This window comes from Gadus macrocephalus, chromosome 6, assembly GCF_031168955.1.
Source record: "Gadus macrocephalus chromosome 6, ASM3116895v1".
NCBI lineage: Eukaryota > Metazoa > Chordata > Actinopteri > Gadiformes > Gadidae > Gadus > Gadus macrocephalus.
In genome coordinates this window covers 13,826,022-13,847,608 of record NC_082387.1, presented here as the reverse complement: position 1 = coordinate 13,847,608, position 21,587 = coordinate 13,826,022, and the positions used below count along the sequence as shown (strand labels likewise).

Here is a 21,587-nt window from a genome sequence, read left to right as displayed (position 1 = left end):
TAGTTTTTCTCTTATACTTTTATATTGCACTGTTAAAGGACCCAGAGACCCAAGGAATCTAGAAGCAGTTTTCATCGCTCATTTAAGAATAATAAATAAATAAAAAATAAAACTCTTTAAGGGATGTCATTTTGAATATAATTAAGAGCTGTAGATGTAGGTGTAAAGAAACATATGCTATAGGCTTGACATGAGTTTGGCAAGCTGATATCAGTAATTAATTAAAGGAGAAATATTATGGTGCATTCCCAACAAGTAAACACAGTATTTGAGTTCCAAAAAACATGTTTTTGAAGATGTTTGCTGGAAATAGCTTTTAGGAAAAAAGATCTTTCCTACCGCTATTCCCCTCTGTTTCAGTGCCTTCAGAATGCGCCGTTTCTGTAGCTTTAATGCAAATGAGCTGCTGCCCATTGACCAATGAGCTGTCAGACTGAACCACAGCATGGAGGAGAAGGGATTGTTGCCGTTTGCGGACTCCTGGAGCTCTATATCTATATAATATAATAATAAAGATCATAATAATAATACTATATATGGGTATTTAAATATTATATCTAATATCATGGTCAAAAGCTATATGCGCCTCGGATGATATTATGAATCATAAAGACTGCGTCTGACGTCTCTGGCACCTCCACAAGTAAAGACTCGTAAAGGGGGATATCTCGGCCATGGTAGAGAAGAATTGGGGGAAAGGGACTTTGGCCTTGACTCTCTGAAGTCCATGAACCACGACATGGAGGAGAAAGGGATTGTGGTCCGGGAGCTGAGCTGCCGGGCCGCTGCCGAGCTCCCCGTGCAGGAGCTTCTGGACTGCCGCCAAAGCTTCGGCGCTAGTCTGGCCGCCGTCGAAGCCGTCCGGCCGCCGCCGAAGCTTCAGCTGCAGTCCGGCAGCTCCGGCGGTGTACTCCGGGAGCTTAACTATTTCCAGCTCTCTGGGACTAACGGCTTTCCTTTTAACTTTTTTAGCACTTGTTGGTTTTTTAACCACTCTATGCAAATTTCAGTCGAAAGTACAAGTGCTCTTGCACATAATAATGCTTCTACATACAGTAGCCTACATAATTCATTGCATGGAAATTCCTATTCATGTGTCGTGATCCGCACCAAACCTTTCTTCCTCCATAGAAATTGTAGGGATTGGCGGAACGACACTGCAGGATTGATACTTTATACTCATAAGCTTCTCATTTGGTATCGATTCCTTGAAATCAGATATCGATAATATAATTATATCAATACAAAGAGTGGGCTGCATCACTTACAATCGTGTTCACTGTTCAGGACTTAAGTTGTGTACAATGTTTGAGGTGGGAATCATGGATCTATAAAGAAATGGGTGGGAATTAACAAATTATCCGCCCTGACGCCTCGCTGGCCCTTAGCTTTCTTGACTGCACTTTCAAGTGCATTGCCGTGTTCCAATACCCGTACTGTCCGCACTTACTAGCCAAAATTTGAGTACACAGTACGTTCCAATTCAGATCCGGCGAAAAGAAGTATACTTCAAGGACCCGGATGCCGTACTCAAAACGGGCTAATCGTGAAGTGTGGTGGATCGAACATGTGCCGTGTTCCAATACCCGTACTTCCATGAGTATACTTAAAGGAAGTACACTATCTGCACTATCCGTACTAACTATACCTTGGGTGTCTTGAAAGGCGCCTCTAAATTAAATGTATTATTATTTATTATTATAAAAACTACAAAATGACTATTAATGCAGGCTATGTGGAAAATGCGCCGACTTTGGCTCAGCCTCTTCCGCTACGTAGCTAAGATGGCTGCCGTTGAGTGGTACGGAGAGTGTCCTTCGATCATTATGTCCATGCCTTCGATCCACACTTCACGATTAGCCCATTTTGAGTACGGCATCCGGGTCCTTGAAGTATACTTCTTTTCGCCGGATCTGAATTGGAACGTACTGCGTACTCAAATTTTGAGTACGCAGTACGGACAGTACGGGTATTGGAACACGGCCATGGACATAATGAAGGTCGAAGGACACTCCCCGTACTCAACGGCAGCCATCTTAGCTACGTAGCGGAAGAGGCGGAGCCAGGCTGAGCCAAAGTCGGCGCATTTTCCACATAGCCTGCATTAATAGAGTCATTTTGTAGTTTTTATAGCTGCTAGGCGTAAAGAGTTCACCGTTCAAAGCGGGATGTTTATTGAGGGGGAGGAGCCACGGTGGCAGTCGTGATCGTCATTTCCGGTAAGTGCACCACAGAGTACTCGATTTGGAACAGCACTCACATCTAAAAAATGTGCGTACTCAAGTGAGTACGGATAGTGCAGATAGTGTACTTCCTTTAAGTATACTCATGGAAGTACGGGTATTGGAACACGGCACATGACTGTGGAAGCCTGTGTGACGACAACAGAGCGCGCCCGCGCACACTCACAACGCTGCCGCACGGCACGCATCCTGCAGCATCACACTTGTGTGGTGCCCGTGGTACTCATCAGCCGTCGATAAACCACTCGTAGGATATGCTATTTGTGACAAGAGTATGCCATACAGCAGCCTTACGAGTAAATTATTCAAACATTTAAATACAACACACCCTGAGAGTTATAAGCGAGAAAAAGATACCTCGGAATTGTTGCACAATCAGCTCCAGTAGATAGGCCGTTTTGGCAGGAGAGACGGCCAGGCAGAGGCGAAATCGACTTAAAATGAATAAGTTAGTTTTGCGTGTTATTTTTCAGTAAATTGAGAAAGGGAACTCTTACCAGGCGTCAGACAAAACCTGGAGAACAGGCATGTGTTTTACCGACTTACTTTTATTAACTTCATAGCCATCGTCACATTTACATTATAGTACGGTTAACTGCTGTAGGATTAGTATCTATGAAGGAAATAAGGGGAACAAGTATTTAAGAATCTTTTAATAAACCAGTCTGCCAATAACAAACATGTCACGTCTTATCCTACAAGTATACTAAAACCGAATAAGAATTATATATTGTACATGTACACGAAAGCTGAATAAGAATGACAAATTTAACAGAATGTTCTGAAAAGAACAACCAACGTCTGACTTTTCCCCGACATACTTTGAGATCATAATGGCATGATGGTATGGCTGCATGTCTTCTAGACGCTCCACCTCTCCGTCCTGGCCTCCACCGACCTGACCAGATCCTTCCCCATCACACTGAAGTCCTCCACGATGGCCTCCACGTTGGGCACACTATGCGCCTGCTCCCCTTTCACCTCCACACGCCGCGCCTTTATCTCCGAGGTCTACGTGGCGAGACAGAGCAGTCAGTACTGGCCTTCAGCCGTAGTTGGCATTATAATATAATAGTATGTCTTAAGCGGCTGATTTGAGAATTGTTAAGAGAGCGAGTGGAAAAGAGCACATTTTGAAGTTAAACCACCCCAAAAACATGCACTCCCTCTCCTCCCCCTCCCACCCAATGTTTTACAGCAATTGAAACGATAACCCTATGTGGGCACGAGTGTCGTTGACAGGCAAGATGGATTGCCCAGATTGAAGATATGAGCAAGGAGAGAGGTTCAATTTTAGAAACTTCTGCATGAAGGCAGTAAGCCATTTCAGGCCTTGATTTACAGTGATTGTTCAACCGCGAGGGGGAGTTATGCAAACCCTGCATTCTGTTGGCTTATTGCTTAATTGGCTCATCCAAAGGCCACCCAGAACGTTAGATGTTCTCAGAGAATGTCGCTCCCGAATAGCTTGCGCATGACTATGCCAATTCCAAACCGTTCAAATTGCAGCTCTGAAATCGTGCCTACAGCACCATGACAGTTTAGTTACTCATATGGTGGTTGAAATGTGCAGCTCCCTCTACTACACATTGTGGGAGAGGCCAGCTTCCGCACTTACCTTGAAGGGCACTGGTTTGAAGGCTTTGGGCTTCCACAACACGGCGATCACCGTACCACCGTAAGGGTCACAGAAGAACAGGGCCAAGTCTCCAAATGAATCCTGGAGGTCAGATTAAAAAAATGAAAATAAGAATAAAAATTACGTAAACTAATGAATGAAAAGTTTCCTAATATTGTATGAGAGGTAACGGCACAAAAATATCCAAGGAAACGATCACACATCTAATTGAATAACTATAAATCTATGCTTCCCTGTGCATAAAAACTCATTTGAATGTCAAAAGTTGGATGTGTGCATGTAAACATGTACTAGTTAAAGTAAGCAAAAGACGAACCCTGAGCTCTGACAGGTAGAGAGCGACGGGGTTGTAGTCTATGACGGGCATGGCCCCTCCAGGAGTGCCCGCCTTGCCTGCCACGGTCCCCCTGCTGAAGACCACCAGCGGAGGGTCCACCGCCTGCTTGAGCAGGGGGACCTGCTTGGGCAGCAGGTGGATCAACACATCGTAGGCTTCTAAGGGGGGACGCATTGCCACCTGCACACAACAGCAACACACAATTAGGTACCCTAATAGATCACATTTGAAAAACACACAATAGATACATGGGAGAGGAGAAAAACGATTCAAGAGCTTTCATTAATGCGGCGCGGTGTTGTGCGCTACGACTTCTGCAGGGCGACTTCTCCGTTTGGTGCGAAGGCATTTTCACATCAGCCAAGTAAGTGGGCACCTCGGACACAGTCAACTTTCTTTCGCACCAGTTGTCCCATTTTGACACCGGAGTCCGACTCCATGATGCAGTTGTTTCGGTGTCTGTTTTGAACCAACCTTGACGTCCTGTATCTGGGTGCCGTCCTTCAGCTGGGGCTCCAGAACCTTGAGGCTCTCCGCTGCCAGCATCACCGCCCTCTGCATCATCTGCAGGACAAAGCAGCGAGGGGCCGACATCATCTCCAAACATCTCCGTAGCAGTCACACGAGTGTCATGCATGTGACAGAAAACCATCGAGTTGAAATCAATGTTTCAAAGAGACCATTATGTACCTTTATTGTATTTTAAATGGACACTATTGGCTCAGTATGACACCACTGTGTGCCAATTTAAAAATCAATGAAGCACTTAAAGATCTGTCTGTTATAAAAAAAAGAGAACGATTTGAATGGACAATTTCTCCCTAAAGTGCTTTTCCCAGAAATGACCAATTAACTGAGATGTAATGACCACGTGCCAAACTCTGTCCTTGTCAGAGTGCTACATAGGACGACAGCAGTATATCAACATGCATTTAAAAATATACAGTTTTATTGAGAATATCTTTCATCTCGTCGTCAAATCCTATATCCTCATAAAGCGTGTGCAGGCAGGTGACCTCCTGTCTAAAGTTCTCCATTTTATTAGCCTTCAAGAGGCATTCAGAGCAACTTTTACAGACTCCCATGCCATTCAAGTGGCTACATCTGCTTTCAGAGGCGAGTCAAGGAGGCTGAAACTCCTCGTTACAAAGGGGGTTTTAATTGGACTCTTAATAACCACCACAGTGTGACGCATCAGTCCGTACGTCACGCAGGGCCAGAGACTTCCTGCCGCTATAAAGAATGACGCTGGACGGAGGGGACTCAGTGGCTTCCAGGGGGGGCTTGGAGCAGGAAATGAATGTGGGTCAGCTCCGCAGCCGCGGGGGCCGCTGGCCACTAGGCCTTCTCTGCGTGCTCCTAGCCGCCGGCCGCCACGGCCATGCTGATACCGAGGAGCTCAGCACCAGATATTCAGCTCATTTCCCCGCCACGCTGGACCTCGATGAAAGACAACTGGTGAGCGGAGTGGGTTGTTATGGCGTTGTTGGGCGTGTTTGGCTTTGAGATCAGGTTTATCTTGGGAACATTATAAACAGGTTTAAAATAGTGAGCAATGAGGAGCTCTTCATTGTACGTATTTGATGGGTTGAACGCTTTGGCCTGTGCAGATGACTGACTTGCATGGGGTGCTGGAGCGACTGAAGAACGACAACCGGTTTCCAACTCAAGGAATGAAGCATAATTATGTGCCTATGGTATGTACCCCCACTCAAAATCAAAGCAGGACTGCAACCCTTCTTCGGACTTAGAATTGATCTTATGTTGACGTTTATATGGTGTAACCAAGAAAAATGAAGGTATTCTTGTTGACAATGTTTGCATTTTAAATAGAGCAATTAGGCGCGTGCTTACTTTAAGGACTATGATGCTTTTGAATTCGACGAATCGTTTCAGCACTAGACCTTAATAAGTAAGACAGTCTTTTTGAATGCGTCACACCAAGGACACAGATGTGGAGCTGTCGGGAGGATAATTCACTGGTAATAATTCCCGGCAACGTGGCCGTCTCTCCGCAGTGTGCCCCGGGGGAACTGTGTGCCACGCGGAAAGGCTCAAGGATCGGAAAACTGTGTGACTGTTTTCTGCCGAGGACATGCAATACTCTTTTACACCGCTGTTTGTGAAGTCCAGAGTCATTCATTTGAGTCTGATGTGAAGCCTCTACGAGAAGCTTCAGATCAAATAGTGAATGTTTCCCAATGACGGGACCTCAACACAAAGTTATGGGATGGCCTGTGCCTTTGATATGAAGGGTTTGCCGTTTCTGTTGTCAGCATGTGGATGCATCATATCTGTGTCGATGTGTGCTTAACCTAAGTGGAATCATCCCAAAAGAGGTTTCATGTTGTATATCTCATGTACAGATTGTTATATTGCTGCATCAATTGTATATGTGGTCCCAATATGTGGTCCCTCTGTTTTAGGTCATTTTAACTGTGCATAAACGGCGGTGCGCCAGCATGTAAATAAAGCTGTACTGTTGGGGGTTGTCCTGTGACTGACCTGTACGCTAGGTTCCCGCTTGGTCCACAGGGACAGCTTCTTGTCGCTGGGCGTGGCTATGAACATGACCGGCAGGGAGTCTCTGCCTGCCACAAAGTCGTTCTTGATGTCCGTGTAGTCGGCCGCTGCAGGTGAGGAGGAGGCGACGACACACAGTTAGACTCTTGGGGGGGCCAACCACCCCGAATCACTCAAACCTCATAACGAGGCACGGGTAAAAAGAAAAAAAATGAAATTACTTAAAAAAGAGCATTGAGGTATGTGCATGTGTGTGTGAGTACATGCCTGTCAGCTTGCTGTTGAGGTTAACCACCAGGGGGTTGTTCCTCCAGTCGAAGGATGAAAGCAGGCGGAGGAAGCGCAGGAATCCCACCTGAGGAGAGCTGCGGGCAGAGGGTCGATAAAAACTCAGTTCTCATGACTTACTAACGAGGCAACCACAAAGGGAGGAGGAGGGAGGGGAGATCATACCGGGGGCGAGCGGGCGGGCGAGGATAAGGGAGAGCGAGAGAGGGAGTGGGTACCTGGGGGCAGTGAAGGGGGCGGGGTGCAGGAAGAGCGAGGCCACCAGTAGGTCGGCCGCGTCCTCCCTGATGTCGTCGCTGAGCAGCTGTGCTCCGAGCCAGCGCTTGGCGAGGCGGCAGACGGCGCCGAAGCAGGGGTGCTGCTGCTGGAGCCTGTGGACACGCTCGGGTTAGGGTACGTTTGAGAACAACAAGTTTAAGGCCCTGTCCCAAATGCTCCCCCTAGATTTGAGCCCTAACTCTAGATTTTGCGCGTTCCCGCAGAGGGGTAGGGAAGAAAAGGGAGTGCCGTTTTCCCCCATACAATCATCCCATGAACGCTAGCCAGCTCGGTAGCTAGGGGCACTCCAAACAAGTGTTCTTGTAAATTAGAGAGAAATGGGACTGGGCCTAAACCTGCGCCCATTATGAAAGGTTTCTCACTAACGACCTCTAGTGGTCTGAGTTGTAGCTGCACTTATAGCTATAGCATGGGACTGCTGTGAGAGATCTTCTAATAGTGGGCGGGCGGGGAGGACAATCTGCCTGGATGGATGGATTGACTTGGGTTTCATCTTGAGAAGCCTTGTAGTGCCAAAGATCATCAATGGGAGGAAATAGCTGCAGCGGAAGAATTATTGTGCAGGATCCAACACTGCAATTGCTTGAAAGTAATGCATTGCACGCTGAATTCTGCTTGAAACCTGTGGCTGTTGAAACAACCGTTTAACAAAAAAAGGCATCAGACTCGGATCATCAACATCATTGGGGCGGCCCGGGGCCCCAGAAGGAGCCTTACCCGTGCAGGGTGCTGGTCAGCAGAGGCCGGTGCACGGTGGCCAGCTCCAGGGCCTGGGCGGCCTCGTTGTCCCGGACCACCAGCAGCCCGTCGGGGCCCACGCTCTCCCGCAGCACCTGGGGCTCGCGGTGGTACGCCACGTGGACGCGGAAGGCGTAGCCGTCCTGGGGGAACACGTGGAGAGCAGGGTCAGGTCGGAGTTTTGGATGAATCGTACATCAGGTCCAGGGGAGGGTGGATGTACAAGCTGCAAACCTCTAGGATAAAATAGCTGCGGTTACCTATGTTTGAGATGACAATTACCCTTCCCAGTATCATCATTACCTTAAACCTATTGGCACACGGACAGATGTTTGACTCGTCCAAAATAGAGTCGAGTCCTATCCAAAGAAAGTGGAGGAATACAGCCCTGCTACATTCGCTTTGCTCCATTTAATGCCATTTTATTAAAAAATATATATATATACAAATAAATTGCGCTCTCTGTACTAGTGTCACTTGCCATTTGCTGCACTGCATGCCGTTCTAATAAACCAACAGTAGAGTTGAAGGCTTAGCATTCTAGCATTGTGAAAGAAAATAAACAATCGAATGTATCCCACAGCCATGAAACAGACAATTCACATTCACACAATTCACTCCGATTTTTTTTGCCGTGCCGCAGGGCGTACCTTCCAGACGTCCAGGTGGGTGGGGCAGGGCCTGCAGGTGTAGCTGTGCTCCTTGGTCAGCAGCTCCCCCAGGCTGATGTGAAAGGCCGCCTTGAGGTGGCGGATCGCCACGCGGTCGTGGGGCCACTTCCCGCTGCCCTCCATGTGACACACCACTACAGGGTAACCATGGTGACCGTTAAAGAAAACTTTGTGAATTGGGCGCACTTAAACCCTCTTTACATTAAAACGTTTTTCTGTATTCATAAAGTCAGGCAAGAGCAGTTCAAACGACACAAAATCACAATAACACAAAAATACTATTTAAAATTGGATTGCATCTTAGAAGGCATGCATATGTGAGATGTTGGTTAAGGTTTGTCTTCCAACCTCAAAGACCTAGTATGACATTGGATTACTTTCTCAAACGTACCTGTGATGGGTTCGATATAGACCGGGCAAGGTTTACCCTCTTTGGGCAAAAGTGATCGGGAACTCTTTTCTTTTCCAAAGAAAGAGTAGTCCAACTTCAGGGGTTTCGGGGGAAAGACCTAGAAATGCCATAGTTCATGACACCAAGTCCATAGAGCATAACACTCATAATATACACATATATCCATACACACAGCCACAATAGCACCTGCACCTTATAATATTTTGTTAAAAAAATAAAATACTACAAAAACAAAATAATCAGATGTTAATGTTGTGAAACATAATCACTGTGTTGTGGAACAATCAGAACCATCGCAGGACTCACCTGTGTGTATCTGAGTGCAGGGTGTGCTCCCTGGACAGCAGTGACAGACAGGGGTAGACCTTCTAGCCTCCACAGCTTCCTACTCAAGTCGTCGTAAGACTGAACCACCTTTAAACTCTCTTCTTCCCCAGTACTAGGCACCTTCGAAAAAATAAATACATACAATTTGTAATTGGAGGTTCAGCTTGTTTTAACAGTGAACACAAAAACATATACTTGGCAGACAATCATAAGACAGACACCCTCTTCTGGACAGTCACAGAAAGTACAAAAACAGTAACCGTACATCGTTGCTCATTTGGATGACATCATCCATCATGGCCCCAACGTATCTCACACAGGATTCTGGAATATCTGCATGACTGTTAGGGGAATAAATCAATTATTCAAAAGGCTTTATTCACAGCAGGCGTTTAAATGGCTTAAATTAATATATAATAATAGGATAGGAGAAAAGGATCGTCATACAGCTGTAGCAGGTGATTGACAATCTGCCTGGGAAGCAGCCGCTTCTCACAGGCGCTCTCTCCGGTCCAGAGCACGGCCTCTGTGATGGCGCCGTCCTGAAAGCGGCGCAGCTCGGAGCGCGGGCCCCACAGCTTGCGAAACTCTGCCGCCTGGGACAATAATGTCAACCATATATTAATGACAACAATAATAATGGCCAACGAGTGCATAAAGAGAGCCACCGAGTGCCAAAATGGAAACATTAATAGACACTTCTACTCTCGCGCACACACCTTGGGACTGTCTGCAGGCGGGCCCCTCTCCAGGACCGAGGCTGCGTAATCGGGCCGTAAGATCAGGCCGAAGGAGAGCGGAGGCTGGGCTTTGTGCTTTGGGGGTTCAGCCTCCACCGTCCACTACAAAACCAAAACAAAGTCAGTGAGGTGTCGGTCAAGCACATGCTTAGCTTTACATTAGGCATTAACCCTAACCATAACCCATTCAGTGACCTGATAGTACTAAACAGTGCTTTTTAAACGAGAACTATGGAAGGAGCGGACTGAGTCACGCGTGCATTATCATTGACCCCGAGAACGACAGTACTGCTGACCTCTGGGTCCGGTGAAAGGGAGTGGGTCAGGAGGAGGATTCTCTGGCCTAGTCCCTGTTGGAGGAGGGACAGGATGTAGGGCAGCATCGTGCGGACATAGTTCCCACTGTGGTCCATCAGCTCACTGAGCAGTTTCAGTTTCTTACAGCTGGCTTGAAGCTTGACCAGCTCCAGGAGTCTAAACAGGCAACAAACAGGATGTAAACAAAGGGGATGGCCGGAGAAATGTGTGCACAATGTGAAGGTGGAAACACGCCCGAAACACATTGACGTCGTTATTGGCGATGTACAACAGATCCTGTTTTACAGTTTTGTGTAGCATTTCACTATGCTGGATCAAACTAGATTCATGTAGACGCTACGTCAGAGATACCTCCCTGCAGTATTTCCAATGGATATCCATGACAACAGTTACTGTAGACAATAACCTGGTGGTTAAAGCAGGAGAAGGCCGCCTAGGGGATGTGGTGACTTTCCTTCCGATCATATCTGAATAACTGTCTTAAACCACAATAACAATAATAAAAATAAAACGCCTACTGGAAATGTGGTCACAAACCTCTGATCATATCTGAATACATCCCTTGAAGCAGAATAATATTAAAAAGCCTACTGGAAGAGGTGGTCATCAACCTCTGATCCTATCTGGATACAGGCCTTGAAGCACAATAATAATAATAATATAACAAAGCCTACTGGAAGATGTGGTCGCTGGTCCTCTCCAGGGGCTTCGGAGTCATGAGGAGGGCATGGAAGCCGTTCACCGTGGCGTCGTCCCAGAACTGCATGGACAGGGAGGCCTCATGCTGCACCTGGGTACACACACGGAGCGGAGGTTTGACCCGTCGCTTTGAGGATTCATCCCGAATAAACCCAAGTGTCTGACAATCAAAGAGAAACAGCTAAAGGCCCACCTGTTTGTAGGTGCACTCTGTCATCTCAGCACACAGGTTCAGGTGTCCAGAGGGGTCGACAAACACAACCTGGAAGGCGTCCTGGAACTCAGGCAGGGATGGCTGCAGGGAGGGCCGGGGGAGAAGAGAGTCACACATAGGGCTACTGCGTGTAATATTCACAGCAATGGATCACATCAAAACAAACGCAAAGGAACAACCTGTGCCTGGAAATTAGATCACTACTCAAAACATTAGATACTGCATTTTTGCCTCATGATTTCAGTGTCGATGTATGTGTTCATGCAAAGCCTATGACATACATATCATGTACCCATATATAGTATACTATAGATATTAATATAAAAATTTTCTGGTTCACTACAATTATTTGATTTCACAATATGGTTATTTTATGTGAAGGGGATCTTCAGGGGTGAAGATTGAGAACAACTAGACAAGCAAAGTGTCTTCACTGCATCACTCACTGCAGTTGAGTCTGGTTTCCTCGCTAGGGTAATTGCAGTCTCCGTCAGGTCTGTGGTAGCTAGAAATTAACATAAAAAGGCATGGATCATGAACCAGCAGACTATTGAAAACAATTACAAATAATTCCATATCTCCAATGGGATTTCAGAAATCCCATTGCCTCACCAAGAAAGTGCAGCGTGTTTCGGAGCAGCTGATAGGCCGTCATGTTGTTGTTGACTCTGTGTTTACTCAGAAGGTACGCCAAAGTCATGGAAGCCAGGAAGCCATTGAAACATCCCGCGCCCTGTGGGGAAATCATGTAGGATCAATGCAACAGTGAGACCACCAATGATAACATGATTCACACAAACCAATTAAATTTATTTACTCTAAATACCCATTGTGGAGCTACAATACATTCAATATTAAAAACAATAAATCATTGTAAACAATATTTGTTTCTCCTGCACACCTGGTCGAGTTCCCTCTGCCGGAGCCAGACTTTGATCAAGGCCACTCCTTCGGCAAATGCTGGACACTGAGAGCTGACCGCGGAGAGGAACTGAAGGTGGGCTCTGGGCAGCATGTCCCCTAGAACTGAGCTGTTGTAATGTGGCGTGGGAGGTTCTGGGCCTTCTACACATGGAGGCAGTGAGACCATAGAAAGAGAGACAATACGGAGTGAGACAAGGCCTTGTTTTACACAAAATAAATGTTAATTTCTAAATTGAATGACTGATGACAACCCGGCAATGTATAGCCTCAGAATGTTGAATCACTAAAAATATATATAATAATGAGCATTTGTTGACCCTAGCTTAACCATTTGAAAGCAGTAACCTGGATCTGAGGAGTCCAGGCCGGTGTACCACTTGGTCCGGATGTTGTTTCTCTGCGGGTGGAAGCGGCTGGGCTTGAAGTATCCGGGTGGGAGACACGCATGGAGACGCACCGTGAAGTTGCTTGACTCTTTGCCTGAAGAGGAGAGACAAACACAAACACTTCAATACAGCCATTAAAGAGCACAGCATTGCACACCATTACAGAAACGCACATATTAAATATAATACAATAGGACACAACCACACAGGTTCTCCAATATTAATAGTTTGAATAGATTTTATTGTACAAGACAGTTATAAACTCCTGAACGGCTCTTTATTCCCTGAAACCGTTATTGCAAGCCATTTCTAACATCTGTAAAATAGTTCTGAAGAAATGCGAAAAATGTTCCTTTGTCAAATTAATTGCTTTAGAAAACAATGCACTCCTGTAAAATATAATTATGAAACTCCAGAAATACCTGAAGGGGTCAGCAGCAAAAGGGGCCTCAGGCGATTCCCGTGGAGGCAGGAGTAGCGCATGCTTCCGATTTCAGCTGAAGAGGAGAGATGCTGAGCCAGGCCTGCCAGGTAAAGCGCCCTCTTCCTTGGGTATCTCTGGTTCATATCGTCCTTGGTTTGCAGGACTTCCTGGTTGAGAGAAAAGGCGCATATTTAGCTCATCAGTGTATCGTGTCACTGTATTGTGTCACTCTATCTGTGACTATCAAAACTCATGTCTGCCAATACTCAAGGCACAAATGAGTGGTAGAAGTAAAAATGTCTTACGGCCGGGATGGTGACTGCAAGGTCCACAGTGATGCGTGGTTTGATGCAGGTGCCCAAAGGGTAACTTCCTATAAGATCCACAGATGCTGGTGGTGCCATTTGGAACTTGCCGGCATTTTCTGCAGGCATCATGATGAATGGGACCTTCACTGAACCCGACAGCCAGGACAGGTCACCGAGCTGGACACACAATCACGCGTATGCAGGAATGTTAACAGAGGGTTAATGGTGAAAACTGCAAACACAAAGTATAAGCCCAATCAGAGGCCGTTGAAGAGATACATACCTCAACTTTTGGAAAAGAGGGCACACTCTGCAGAGCTTCTGTAACGGTCTTGACGAAGGAGTCGATTTGTTTTTTTCTACGTTCACTCAGGGCCACTTCTTTCAGCAGCTCTTCCATCTGCGTTCAGTGAATACGGATGTTGACTGTCAGTGAAGGTTTATCTCAGTGAAATGTTACTAAGAGTATGTTTATTGCAGTATATATTTAAATTCACTGTAGCATATTTGACAAGAGACATTTAATTGCGTAAAAATAGCTAAATAGAATGCAATAATGCATTTAAATACATGGTGGGTGATTGTTGACAGCATACCTGCATTTTAAGCAGACTGCAGTGGAAGAGGCTTTCGGCCTCTTTCAGCTGGTTGAGCTCTTCCACTGTAGGGGGTTTGTACAGCTCAGTACGGGAGAGCTTCACTGGTCGGAGGACGGCGTCCTGCTCCCCCTGGTCCTCGGGTTTACTACGCTTGGCATTCGCAGGAACACCATTGCCGTCCTCCTTGGCTTGGGACGAGTCTGACGGAATCATCTGTAAAAAAAACAAACAGGAATAACATTTAATAACACACTGTATAATAACGAGATTGACTCCCAACATTACATGCGTTCAGAGTCCCTCTCGGAGGTTTCACCACAAGCCTGGTTGAGCGTTTGGGTATCAAAATATCAAGTATATGTACATTTTAGTTTATTCTGCGTTTTATCCTTACCTTGTCTATGTCTCTTTCTGCGATAGTATCGCTTGTGAATCCTAATGTATTTCAATTCTGTTCAATTATTGGTATTCTCCAGTTGTGTTACAAATCGGACTTCCGAACATTGCGTTTCACATGTGCAGAGCAGAGGGTCATACAAACTTGCGTGCTAAACATTTGTCGATTGGTGCAGACGCCGCTTTCCTGAATAGTGATTGGCTGATTTTACCACATACTTCCGGGATACTTAAACAAGGTAGGTTGCATGAGCACTACCCTATGACGTTGCCCACGACTTTATTTTTCTATTTCTGAAATGAATAATCGTATTAATTTATAATAAGTATGTTTATTTACGACAGCGTATGTTTAAGAAAGGCAGTTGCAAAAGTGATGATATATTTATAAATTAAAAACATGTATTTTTATAATTTTCTTATTGCCCACCAAGCTTTTTAATTAGTTTGAAGTTGAATGTGGGTGAGTTTAATTATGGTCATCATTGCTATACTTTGCTTACCCTTTGTTGATGTAATAGTAGATAAACTGATTTAATCAAATCATTCAGAAGAAATTGAGATATTGTCAACGCTTATGATTATTATTTGGGTTAGCAGAATATGTATATATATATTTTTTTGTTTTTACAAATAACATTTTCGGCGGTACTTTTTCCCATGCAGCCTAATTATTATTTTGCCTTTCATGCAGGCCTAATTACGTGAGCTACTTCAGATGTCCAAAAAAAAAATCAGATTTCAAATTGATTGATCACCTTTCACATATACACACAGGTGCATGACCTACAACAACGCCACCTACAGCTCTTCGCATCACATTCTTCTTAGTGTACTTTTATTATTTGAAAAAATATAACAAAAGTCATCCCATGATCACGTTCTGGCGTTACTTGAGGGGCATTGCCTGAGCTGGTACACCTGTACTACGCTGCTCAGTAGTAAGGCTTGGCAAGGCTGGATACCTTCGTATGGGCCTCAGCTCAGCCATGTTATCCAAACAGACCTGAGTACCAGCGTTTAGTGGACTGTTCTGAAGACCCTGTGACTCATTGAGGGAAACCCCTGGTACTAAATTCATGGTGTCTAGCCTCAAACTTCCGGAAAACCTAATTATACCACTCTTGTCCACGGGAGTAGAATGGTGTCTGGGCTCAAGCCAGAAATCAGTCCTGGGCTGGGCGTTTGGTCTTTGTTGAAGCTTGGCCTTATTATCCGTGTAGTTGGGTAATGGCTTGAGCTTCATGCTGGTTGACACCGCACGCTGTTTGGTGTATTTGTGCCCTGAGAGAGGAAGTCCATGTATGGTCTGTCTTTTAGGGAGCAGTGTGTCCAGGATCTCATACTGAGGAGAGACAAGAGGCAGGGGCTGGAGGACATGATGTCGCTTTGACACGGGTTGCTTGCCCTCAGACGCAGGTAACGAATCAAACCCATCAGTGGACAAACGAACCCTCCTCTTCCTGTCCTCCTCCTGCTCCCCTTGGGTAACCAACCGGGAAAGGGACTGTGTTGAGGACTGGATTGATTCTTTGGCCGCAGTATTTAGCAGAATCTTCATTTTTTTCTTTCTATCACTTTTGCCTGGTGGGGTAGGGGTGGCTATTCTGTGAGGGCTGTGATCTGCAGGGCCACTCCTCTCTCTATGCTTCTCATGTTGTACTCTAGAGCTGTTCAGCTGGGCCTCTGGGCAGGGCGGCCGGGGAGATCCTGGCTCTTTTTTATCCAGCCCTGCTGCCTGTTAAATACAAAGATAAGATGAGCTACAGGACTAGACAGACACACACACACACACACACACACACACACACACACACACACACACACACAAAAAAGACACGCACAAACCTAGATTCCACTCATTCTGGGAGCTGTTAGTAGTGTAATTCTACTCGTTATCTGTTCATGTAATAACACACACAAACACACAAACACAGTCACTATATGCAAAGCACTTTAGCTGTCTTGAAAAGCACTACATGCAATGAACAATATTAATAATATGATTCTAATAATAGTAAATAGTATCATGTTCTTTATTGATTGCAGATGGGAAATGTTGGTATCACAGATACGGGACAGTAATAAACCAAGCTGCAGTACATTTCATTTGAAATGACAGAGCATACTTTGTGAGGAGTTGCGTGAGGAGGAAGAGGAGGAGGACTGCTGATGGATACAACAGGCACACAGCCTTGGGCCCAGGAGTCTATAGGTGAAGGCACCGGCTGTGAGTCTTCAGCAGTGGAGAAGGCCTCCTCCGGCCCGTCTCCTGGGTCACGGTAGAGGAGAGCCAGTTCCATAGCCTCGACTAGGAAGTCTTTGGCCCAGCATACGGTGAAAGCCACAAGCTAAACAAGGGAAAGATAGGCAGGGTTTTACGATGGAGGCAAGTTGGGGGCAAAGTTGTCACATGAGGAAATATTCATTTTTATGATTCACTGTATGGATGTGAAGAATGCACTAAAGTACACGGGTCACCTGTTTGTGAATGTGTGACTTGAGACATTTCTCCATGACATTGCCCATGAGGTCCTCCACTATCCCCTCAACGTTTTCCCCCGTCTCCTCCAGCTTCAGCAAGTCCTCCCACTGTGTCTGGGTCAGGTGACCGGGGACCACGTCTTCTTCCACGGGGGGGTCATTGCTCTGAGGAGAGGCCGCTTGGACAGGGGCTTTTGGGCCCCGAGTGTCCGCGCGGGACTTGGATGCAGAGCGCGACATCTTAATTCAGAGAGGCTTGACGTTAAGAATGGGAAACAACGTTTGATAAAACATGAAAAATTAAATGCAAAATCAGTGTCCTTCTGTAATGTAAAATGTTTCTTCTCTTCAAGAGTTTTGGGAGATCTTCCAAAGCTGATTTTGACTTTTTTTTGTTAATAAGTAACACACCAAAAATACTTTGATAAACATAGGCCCGAGTTACACACTAACGTTACCTAAACTAACTGCACAGAGAGGTCTAAAGAACCATTACATTACCAGTAGCCTACAGTTACCGCAACGGGACCTTCTCATTTTTAAAAGTGGATATCGTGGCAAACGTTAGAAGAAAATACCTACCCGCTGAATGCCAGGCGCTTTTAAATGTTTTATGAGTTATTTTGCCCTTTTCATGTCTATGTTTTCATCCACGGTGGGTCTTTTGTTAGGGGAGTTGCCAAGCAACTGAACAAGTCGACGTAGATGTGACACGTGGTTTGGTGACGCGTTACGCAGATCTGTGTCTCTATGGCTGCAAAGGACGCGAAGAAGATACTCAGCTTTTCCTAAACGGTTTATCTATCGTAAGCTAACATGGTTTACACACCCGATCATTATCGATTGGTTTGACCATAGTGCAGTGAACTTCTGCTTAAGATATCGGTTAGATCCGATCATCTAAGAGCTTCCGTTACCTTATACATCATGCAGTTGTAGTTGTAAATTTTACTTTAACTAGCTTACCGCCCAACCCTCAAATACTTGTTCACCGTTTGGTCAAGAAGTGGTGTTTTTATGTATTAAAATATCCCTTATAAAATCCCCATAGTAAGAAGCCAATTGTGCCTGTTTGACTTTGTGTCCTCCAGATCATTGTTCTTCATCAAAGGAACAACAGGTTGCCAAACCCCCTTATCAACAACCTAACTGCTCTCCAAGATGTACCATAAAGAGAAGAGCTTACAGATCAAGAACAGCGCGTCGGCGCTCTACAACAACCTCAGCGTGCTGCGTATCGCCCCGCGGAGCCTCACCTACTTCACGGTGGTGCATGCCAACACGGTGAGCATAGTAAGCGCGTCCTGGGACGGCCTGAACACCTCCCACCGCCAGCTGCAGTCCAAGGAGCCTAATGTCGCCACCAGCAACTCTCTCATCATGCAGGTCAGCCCGTCATCCATACATTCATTATTTAATTTGTTCATTTATTGGTGCGTGTGTGTGTGTGTGTGTGTCTTCACTGACCCAGTGTGTATGCTTTGCATATGGTGTAAATATGTGTCTCTTCTGTTTACTTTTTACCAGAATCATGCAACCAATGTTTTCCACCATCAATGATCCATGTTTCTAACAGGCAGCCTGGTGTGTTCTTCCCTCTCGTGACCTACTGGTGCTCACGTCCCAGAAGGGTATTCAGGTTGTTATGGTTCTCTCTCTCCTCTTCTGTGTGTCTGTCTGTGTGTGAGTGTGAGTGTGTGTACACTAACCCTAACTAATGGCATTTTCCATGTTGTTGTTTCAGATGTATGAGTCTGATGGCTCCATAATGGTGTACTGGCATGCACTGGATACCCCGGAAACCGCTACAGGTGTTCAAATGAAACAAATACAAATAGTTTTAACATTTTGCCCAGTGTTTCAGTGACAATTGATGTTAAATCATTAAAACTAACTTGTTTTTCATGTTTGCATAATTGTCATGTTGTATTACACTCAATAGTTGTGCTAATAGCTGTCTGTTTTAATTTGGCTACCTATAACAAGAGTTTGCTTATGTTATTATAACATTGTATTTTTACAAATCTGCTTTAGCTTTATAAATCATTATTTACTTATTTCTGCCCCAGCTCAGGCAGTGTTTGCAAGAGGGATAGCAGCAGTGCGAGAGAATTACATATGTGTGGGTGAGTACTCATTTATGTGTTATTTCTTTCCTTACTTCGAGAAGCTTTGGATGATGTTTCCTACTCATTCTACCTTCTGGGTCTCGAATCCCCCATCCAGGTGAAGCGTCTGGTGGGATCCTAGTGTTTGACATCCCCAGTAAAGGCGGGAACATCACCCTGTCTGAGGTGTTGGAGGAACACAAGGAGTCCATCACAGACATGGCTTCCGAGTGTTCTGGCAGTCAGGTAGACCATAGCTAAAAAAACAACCTCTTATTTACCTTTGAATATGCTAAATATATATACTGTATGTGTATCCATCCAATATGAATGTTGTTTGATATGTTGTAAAATATGAAATCATTTAGTACCCTTACCACTGTGCTATCCTGCACAATGACTCTATTGTTTTTAAATGTAGGAGTGCATTGCTGACATGGTCAGTGCGGATGATACTGGAACGCTCTGTGTGTGGAAGTCTGGGGAGGAATTCCAGCTGCTCAACAAGATCACTGGCTTTGAGTAAGTCGGTTTCACCACCACTCGGTTTTAGAGTCTGTACTGTAGATTGTGTCTTTCTGTCCCATTTATTATCAACACTATTCATCACAGGTTTATTTTCATGTATATATATTTATTTTCCCTTATTATGTTTAAGTTTCATCGTTATTATTTATTCCCAACTAGTCTATGTTAAAATTGAATCAGTTGCATCAGTAAAATATCCCTCTTCGTCCTCTAGCTTTTCTTCCCATGCCTGACCTCTTCTTATGTTCCACTCCCCTGTCGGCCTCTGTCCCCGGCTGTCCCCTCCCCTCCTCTGGTTACGGTCCACTCCAGCATGAGCTGCTCCTCAGTCAAGCTGTGGAAGGGCACGGTGGTGGCGGGCTACGGCACCGGTCAGATCCGTCTGTACGAGGCTGTGACTGGGATCCTGCATGCAGAGGTCAACGCCCATGCTCGCTGGATCTACTCGCTTGATATCGCCCCTTTCTCTGGGCTGGTAAGCACAACAGACCGAACTCTAATCCTAACTGCCCTCGAGTGGATGCTTTTATCCTAAGCATCTTACAATACCTTGAGTGCGGAAAGTTTTAGCATGGCTGGCCTCAGTGGTCAAATAGTTGATTTCCCACTTTTGACCGGCATCGTGACACTGTAACTGTGAATGTTATTTATCACGAAATAACTTAACATTCGTTTGACACTGTTCATGTGCTTCAGCTTTTGTCTGCAGCCGAAGATTCGTTCGTCAGAGTGTGGCACCTGACGATGACGCCAGAGTCCAACACCGTGGAGGTAACATTCCTCCTCCCCTGACTGTGGTTCTCAGGGTTAGGGTTAGAGAACACAAGCCAACGTATAGCAGTGTACAGTTAAGGGCATGGTTCAATAACACTGCGTTTGTATCTCGTTCTAGATTTCCCATATGTACAATGAGTGTGTGACGGACACTCAGATTTGCGGCGCAAAGTTCTGTGACGGCGACGGCTACGCCTTTGGGGTCACTGGCTACGACCTCAGCGAGATCATCCGCTACACGCAGTCATAGGGCGTCGCGGCGAGAACAGGTACATCGTACTCTGATGTCGACACAGGAGGCACTCTGCTCCGGGAGCACTGTGGACCAGTAAGACCCGAGGAATGTTTAATAGCTATCGGTGGTCAGGTAGGGCGTAGGCCAGAGACTTGATCAAAAGGAGTCGCAGAGTATGTATAAACGTTGTGGGTGTTTCTTGTTTTTTTTTGTTTTTGTTTTTGTTATGGTGAAGTTGATATTCCCCAAACAAATTTTATTTCATTAATATCCAGAATGTTCACAATAAAGTCAGTGTTATTTTATAGCATACCTCATCATCATATCATAATGCACTTTGTGTTGATGGTACTTGAGTTTTGTTTGCAAAAAAGGGCATTTCGTGAAGTGCTTTGTTTATTCTAGAATAAAGTGAGCAGTGTATTCAGTATGATTGTCTACACGGCTATAAATCAAGATTAAAACGTATTTATGAAGTATCTCGTTGAATTAATCGTAGATGGAGTTGGTTGAGTATTAGTTTTGTTTTATTCAACGAATGTGCACTTTCATTGCACATCACGTATTTGCCAATAGATGGGGCTCTTGGGAAAGGAAGCGAAAACTTGACATTGTATCTGAGTCAGAGCATGACTGTCACATAATATAAAACAACCACATCAGTCACATATAAAAACACTCATAAAATCACTTTCAATTAGATTTTTTGACAATGTGAAGTGATCTTACATTATTGTGGATCCTTGCTTCTCCTGTGACCTTTACATAATAAGGTAGATAGGGTACGCAGACAAGTTTAAACATAAACAACACATCAAAGCAAAGGGACTTTGCTGATTCGTTCCACGGTTAGTTTTTGTTAACATCATCCGTCTCTCACAATATACGCTGCCTGAGTCGGGTGAGATCAGTGGTCTCCTTTGGTTCTGTTATTCAACAGTGGTCACATAACATCAGCTGACAAGGTTGTTTTTGAACCCATATATGTAAAGC

At 45.2% G+C, this 21,587-nt stretch overlaps 4 protein-coding genes across 8 annotated transcripts; 2 read left to right on the top strand and 2 right to left on the bottom strand.

Annotated features, from left to right (window-relative positions):
- Positions 1-2,881: 2,881 nt before the first annotated feature.
- Positions 2,882-14,624, bottom strand: nol6 (nucleolar protein 6 (RNA-associated)). The gene is made up of 26 exons (XM_060054283.1): positions 14,464-14,624; positions 14,067-14,282; positions 13,754-13,870; positions 13,468-13,647; positions 13,161-13,329; positions 12,698-12,832; positions 12,330-12,493; positions 12,041-12,161; positions 11,875-11,933; positions 11,408-11,509; positions 11,190-11,305; positions 10,494-10,671; positions 10,177-10,299; positions 9,905-10,053; positions 9,723-9,798; positions 9,437-9,577; positions 9,110-9,227; positions 8,698-8,852; positions 8,027-8,190; positions 7,249-7,401; positions 7,010-7,107; positions 6,725-6,849; positions 4,694-4,783; positions 4,199-4,399; positions 3,862-3,963; positions 2,882-3,254 (listed from the first exon to the last, which is right to left on the bottom strand). The coding sequence occupies exons 2-26, from the start codon at positions 14,280-14,282 to the stop codon at positions 3,105-3,107; spliced, it is 3,402 nt and encodes a 1,133-aa protein (XP_059910266.1). The 5' UTR covers positions 14,464-14,624; the 3' UTR covers positions 2,882-3,104.
- LOC132459637 (cocaine- and amphetamine-regulated transcript protein-like) lies at positions 5,341-6,674 on the top strand. The gene is made up of 3 exons (XM_060054291.1): positions 5,341-5,677; positions 5,830-5,916; positions 6,238-6,674. Exons 1-3 carry the CDS (start codon positions 5,462-5,464, stop codon positions 6,343-6,345), a joined length of 411 nt encoding a protein of 136 aa, XP_059910274.1. The 5' UTR covers positions 5,341-5,461; the 3' UTR covers positions 6,346-6,674.
- A 153-nt stretch (positions 14,625-14,777) lies between the features above and the next one.
- LOC132459635 (uncharacterized protein C2orf81 homolog) lies at positions 14,778-18,343 on the bottom strand. 3 transcript variants are annotated; one of them, XM_060054285.1, is made up of 4 exons: positions 18,206-18,343; positions 16,947-17,189; positions 16,595-16,816; positions 14,778-16,203 (listed from the first exon to the last, which is right to left on the bottom strand). In XM_060054285.1, exons 2-4 carry the CDS (start codon positions 17,187-17,189, stop codon positions 15,355-15,357), a joined length of 1,314 nt encoding a protein of 437 aa, XP_059910268.1. In that variant the 5' UTR covers positions 18,206-18,343; the 3' UTR covers positions 14,778-15,354. The 3 variants fall into 3 exon arrangements, with proteins under 3 accessions (XP_059910268.1, XP_059910267.1, XP_059910270.1); XM_060054284.1 differs by lacking the exon at positions 18,206-18,343 and adding an exon at positions 17,532-17,667; XM_060054287.1 differs by lacking the exon at positions 18,206-18,343 and adding an exon at positions 17,532-17,631 and having other exon boundaries at positions 16,947-17,204.
- On the top strand, positions 18,111-21,071 carry wdr54 (WD repeat domain 54). Of its 3 annotated transcripts, none has more exons than XM_060054289.1 (9): positions 18,111-18,335; positions 18,526-18,588; positions 18,694-18,760; positions 19,019-19,075; positions 19,176-19,303; positions 19,479-19,579; positions 19,898-20,060; positions 20,282-20,356; positions 20,478-21,071. In XM_060054289.1, the coding sequence occupies exons 1-9, from the start codon at positions 18,111-18,113 to the stop codon at positions 20,607-20,609; spliced, it is 1,011 nt and encodes a 336-aa protein (XP_059910272.1). In that variant the 3' UTR covers positions 20,610-21,071. The 3 variants fall into 3 exon arrangements, with proteins under 3 accessions (XP_059910272.1, XP_059910271.1, XP_059910273.1); XM_060054288.1 differs by having other exon boundaries at positions 19,898-20,062; positions 20,275-20,356; XM_060054290.1 differs by having other exon boundaries at positions 18,195-18,335; positions 18,526-18,580; positions 19,898-20,062; positions 20,275-20,356.
- The last annotated feature ends 516 nt before the right edge of the window (positions 21,072-21,587 follow it).

What these genes read in the sequence shown, in the direction of transcription:
- LOC132459637 (XM_060054291.1), top strand. Translation starts at nt 5,462, where the DNA reads ATGACGCTGGACGGAGGGGACTCAGTGGCTTCCAGGGGGGGCTTGGAG. An exon ending in ACCTCGATGAAAGACAACTG is followed by an intron (nt 5,678 to 5,829) that starts GTGAGCGGAGTG and finishes TGGCCTGTGCAG; the next exon opens with ATGACTGACTTGCATGGGGT. An exon ending in AGCATAATTATGTGCCTATG is followed by an intron (nt 5,917 to 6,237) that starts GTATGTACCCCC and finishes GTCTCTCCGCAG; the next exon opens with TGTGCCCCGGGGGAACTGTG.
- nol6 (XM_060054283.1), bottom strand. Translation starts at nt 14,282, where the DNA reads ATGATTCCGTCAGACTCGTCCCAAGCCAAGGAGGACGGCAATGGTGTT. An exon ending in CTATATCGAACCCATCACAG is followed by an intron (nt 8,853 to 9,109) that starts GTACGTTTGAGA and finishes GTTACCCTGTAG; the next exon opens with TGGTGTGTCACATGGAGGGC. An exon ending in AGCGGGAACCTAGCGTACAG is followed by an intron (nt 4,784 to 6,724) that starts GTCAGTCACAGG and finishes TTTGTCCTGCAG; the next exon opens with ATGATGCAGAGGGCGGTGAT.
- wdr54 (XM_060054288.1), top strand. Translation starts at nt 18,111, where the DNA reads ATGTACCATAAAGAGAAGAGCTTACAGATCAAGAACAGCGCGTCGGCG. An exon ending in CGTCCCAGAAGGGTATTCAG is followed by an intron (nt 18,589 to 18,693) that starts GTTGTTATGGTT and finishes TTGTTGTTTCAG; the next exon opens with ATGTATGAGTCTGATGGCTC. An exon ending in AGAGAATTACATATGTGTGG is followed by an intron (nt 19,076 to 19,175) that starts GTGAGTACTCAT and finishes TCCCCCATCCAG; the next exon opens with GTGAAGCGTCTGGTGGGATC.
- LOC132459635 (XM_060054285.1), bottom strand. Translation starts at nt 17,189, where the DNA reads ATGTCGCGCTCTGCATCCAAGTCCCGCGCGGACACTCGGGGCCCAAAA. An exon ending in AGTCACACATTCACAAACAG is followed by an intron (nt 16,817 to 16,946) that starts GTGACCCGTGTA and finishes TCCCTTGTTTAG; the next exon opens with CTTGTGGCTTTCACCGTATG. An exon ending in CTCACGCAACTCCTCACAAA is followed by an intron (nt 16,204 to 16,594) that starts GTATGCTCTGTC and finishes TGTATTTAACAG; the next exon opens with GCAGCAGGGCTGGATAAAAA.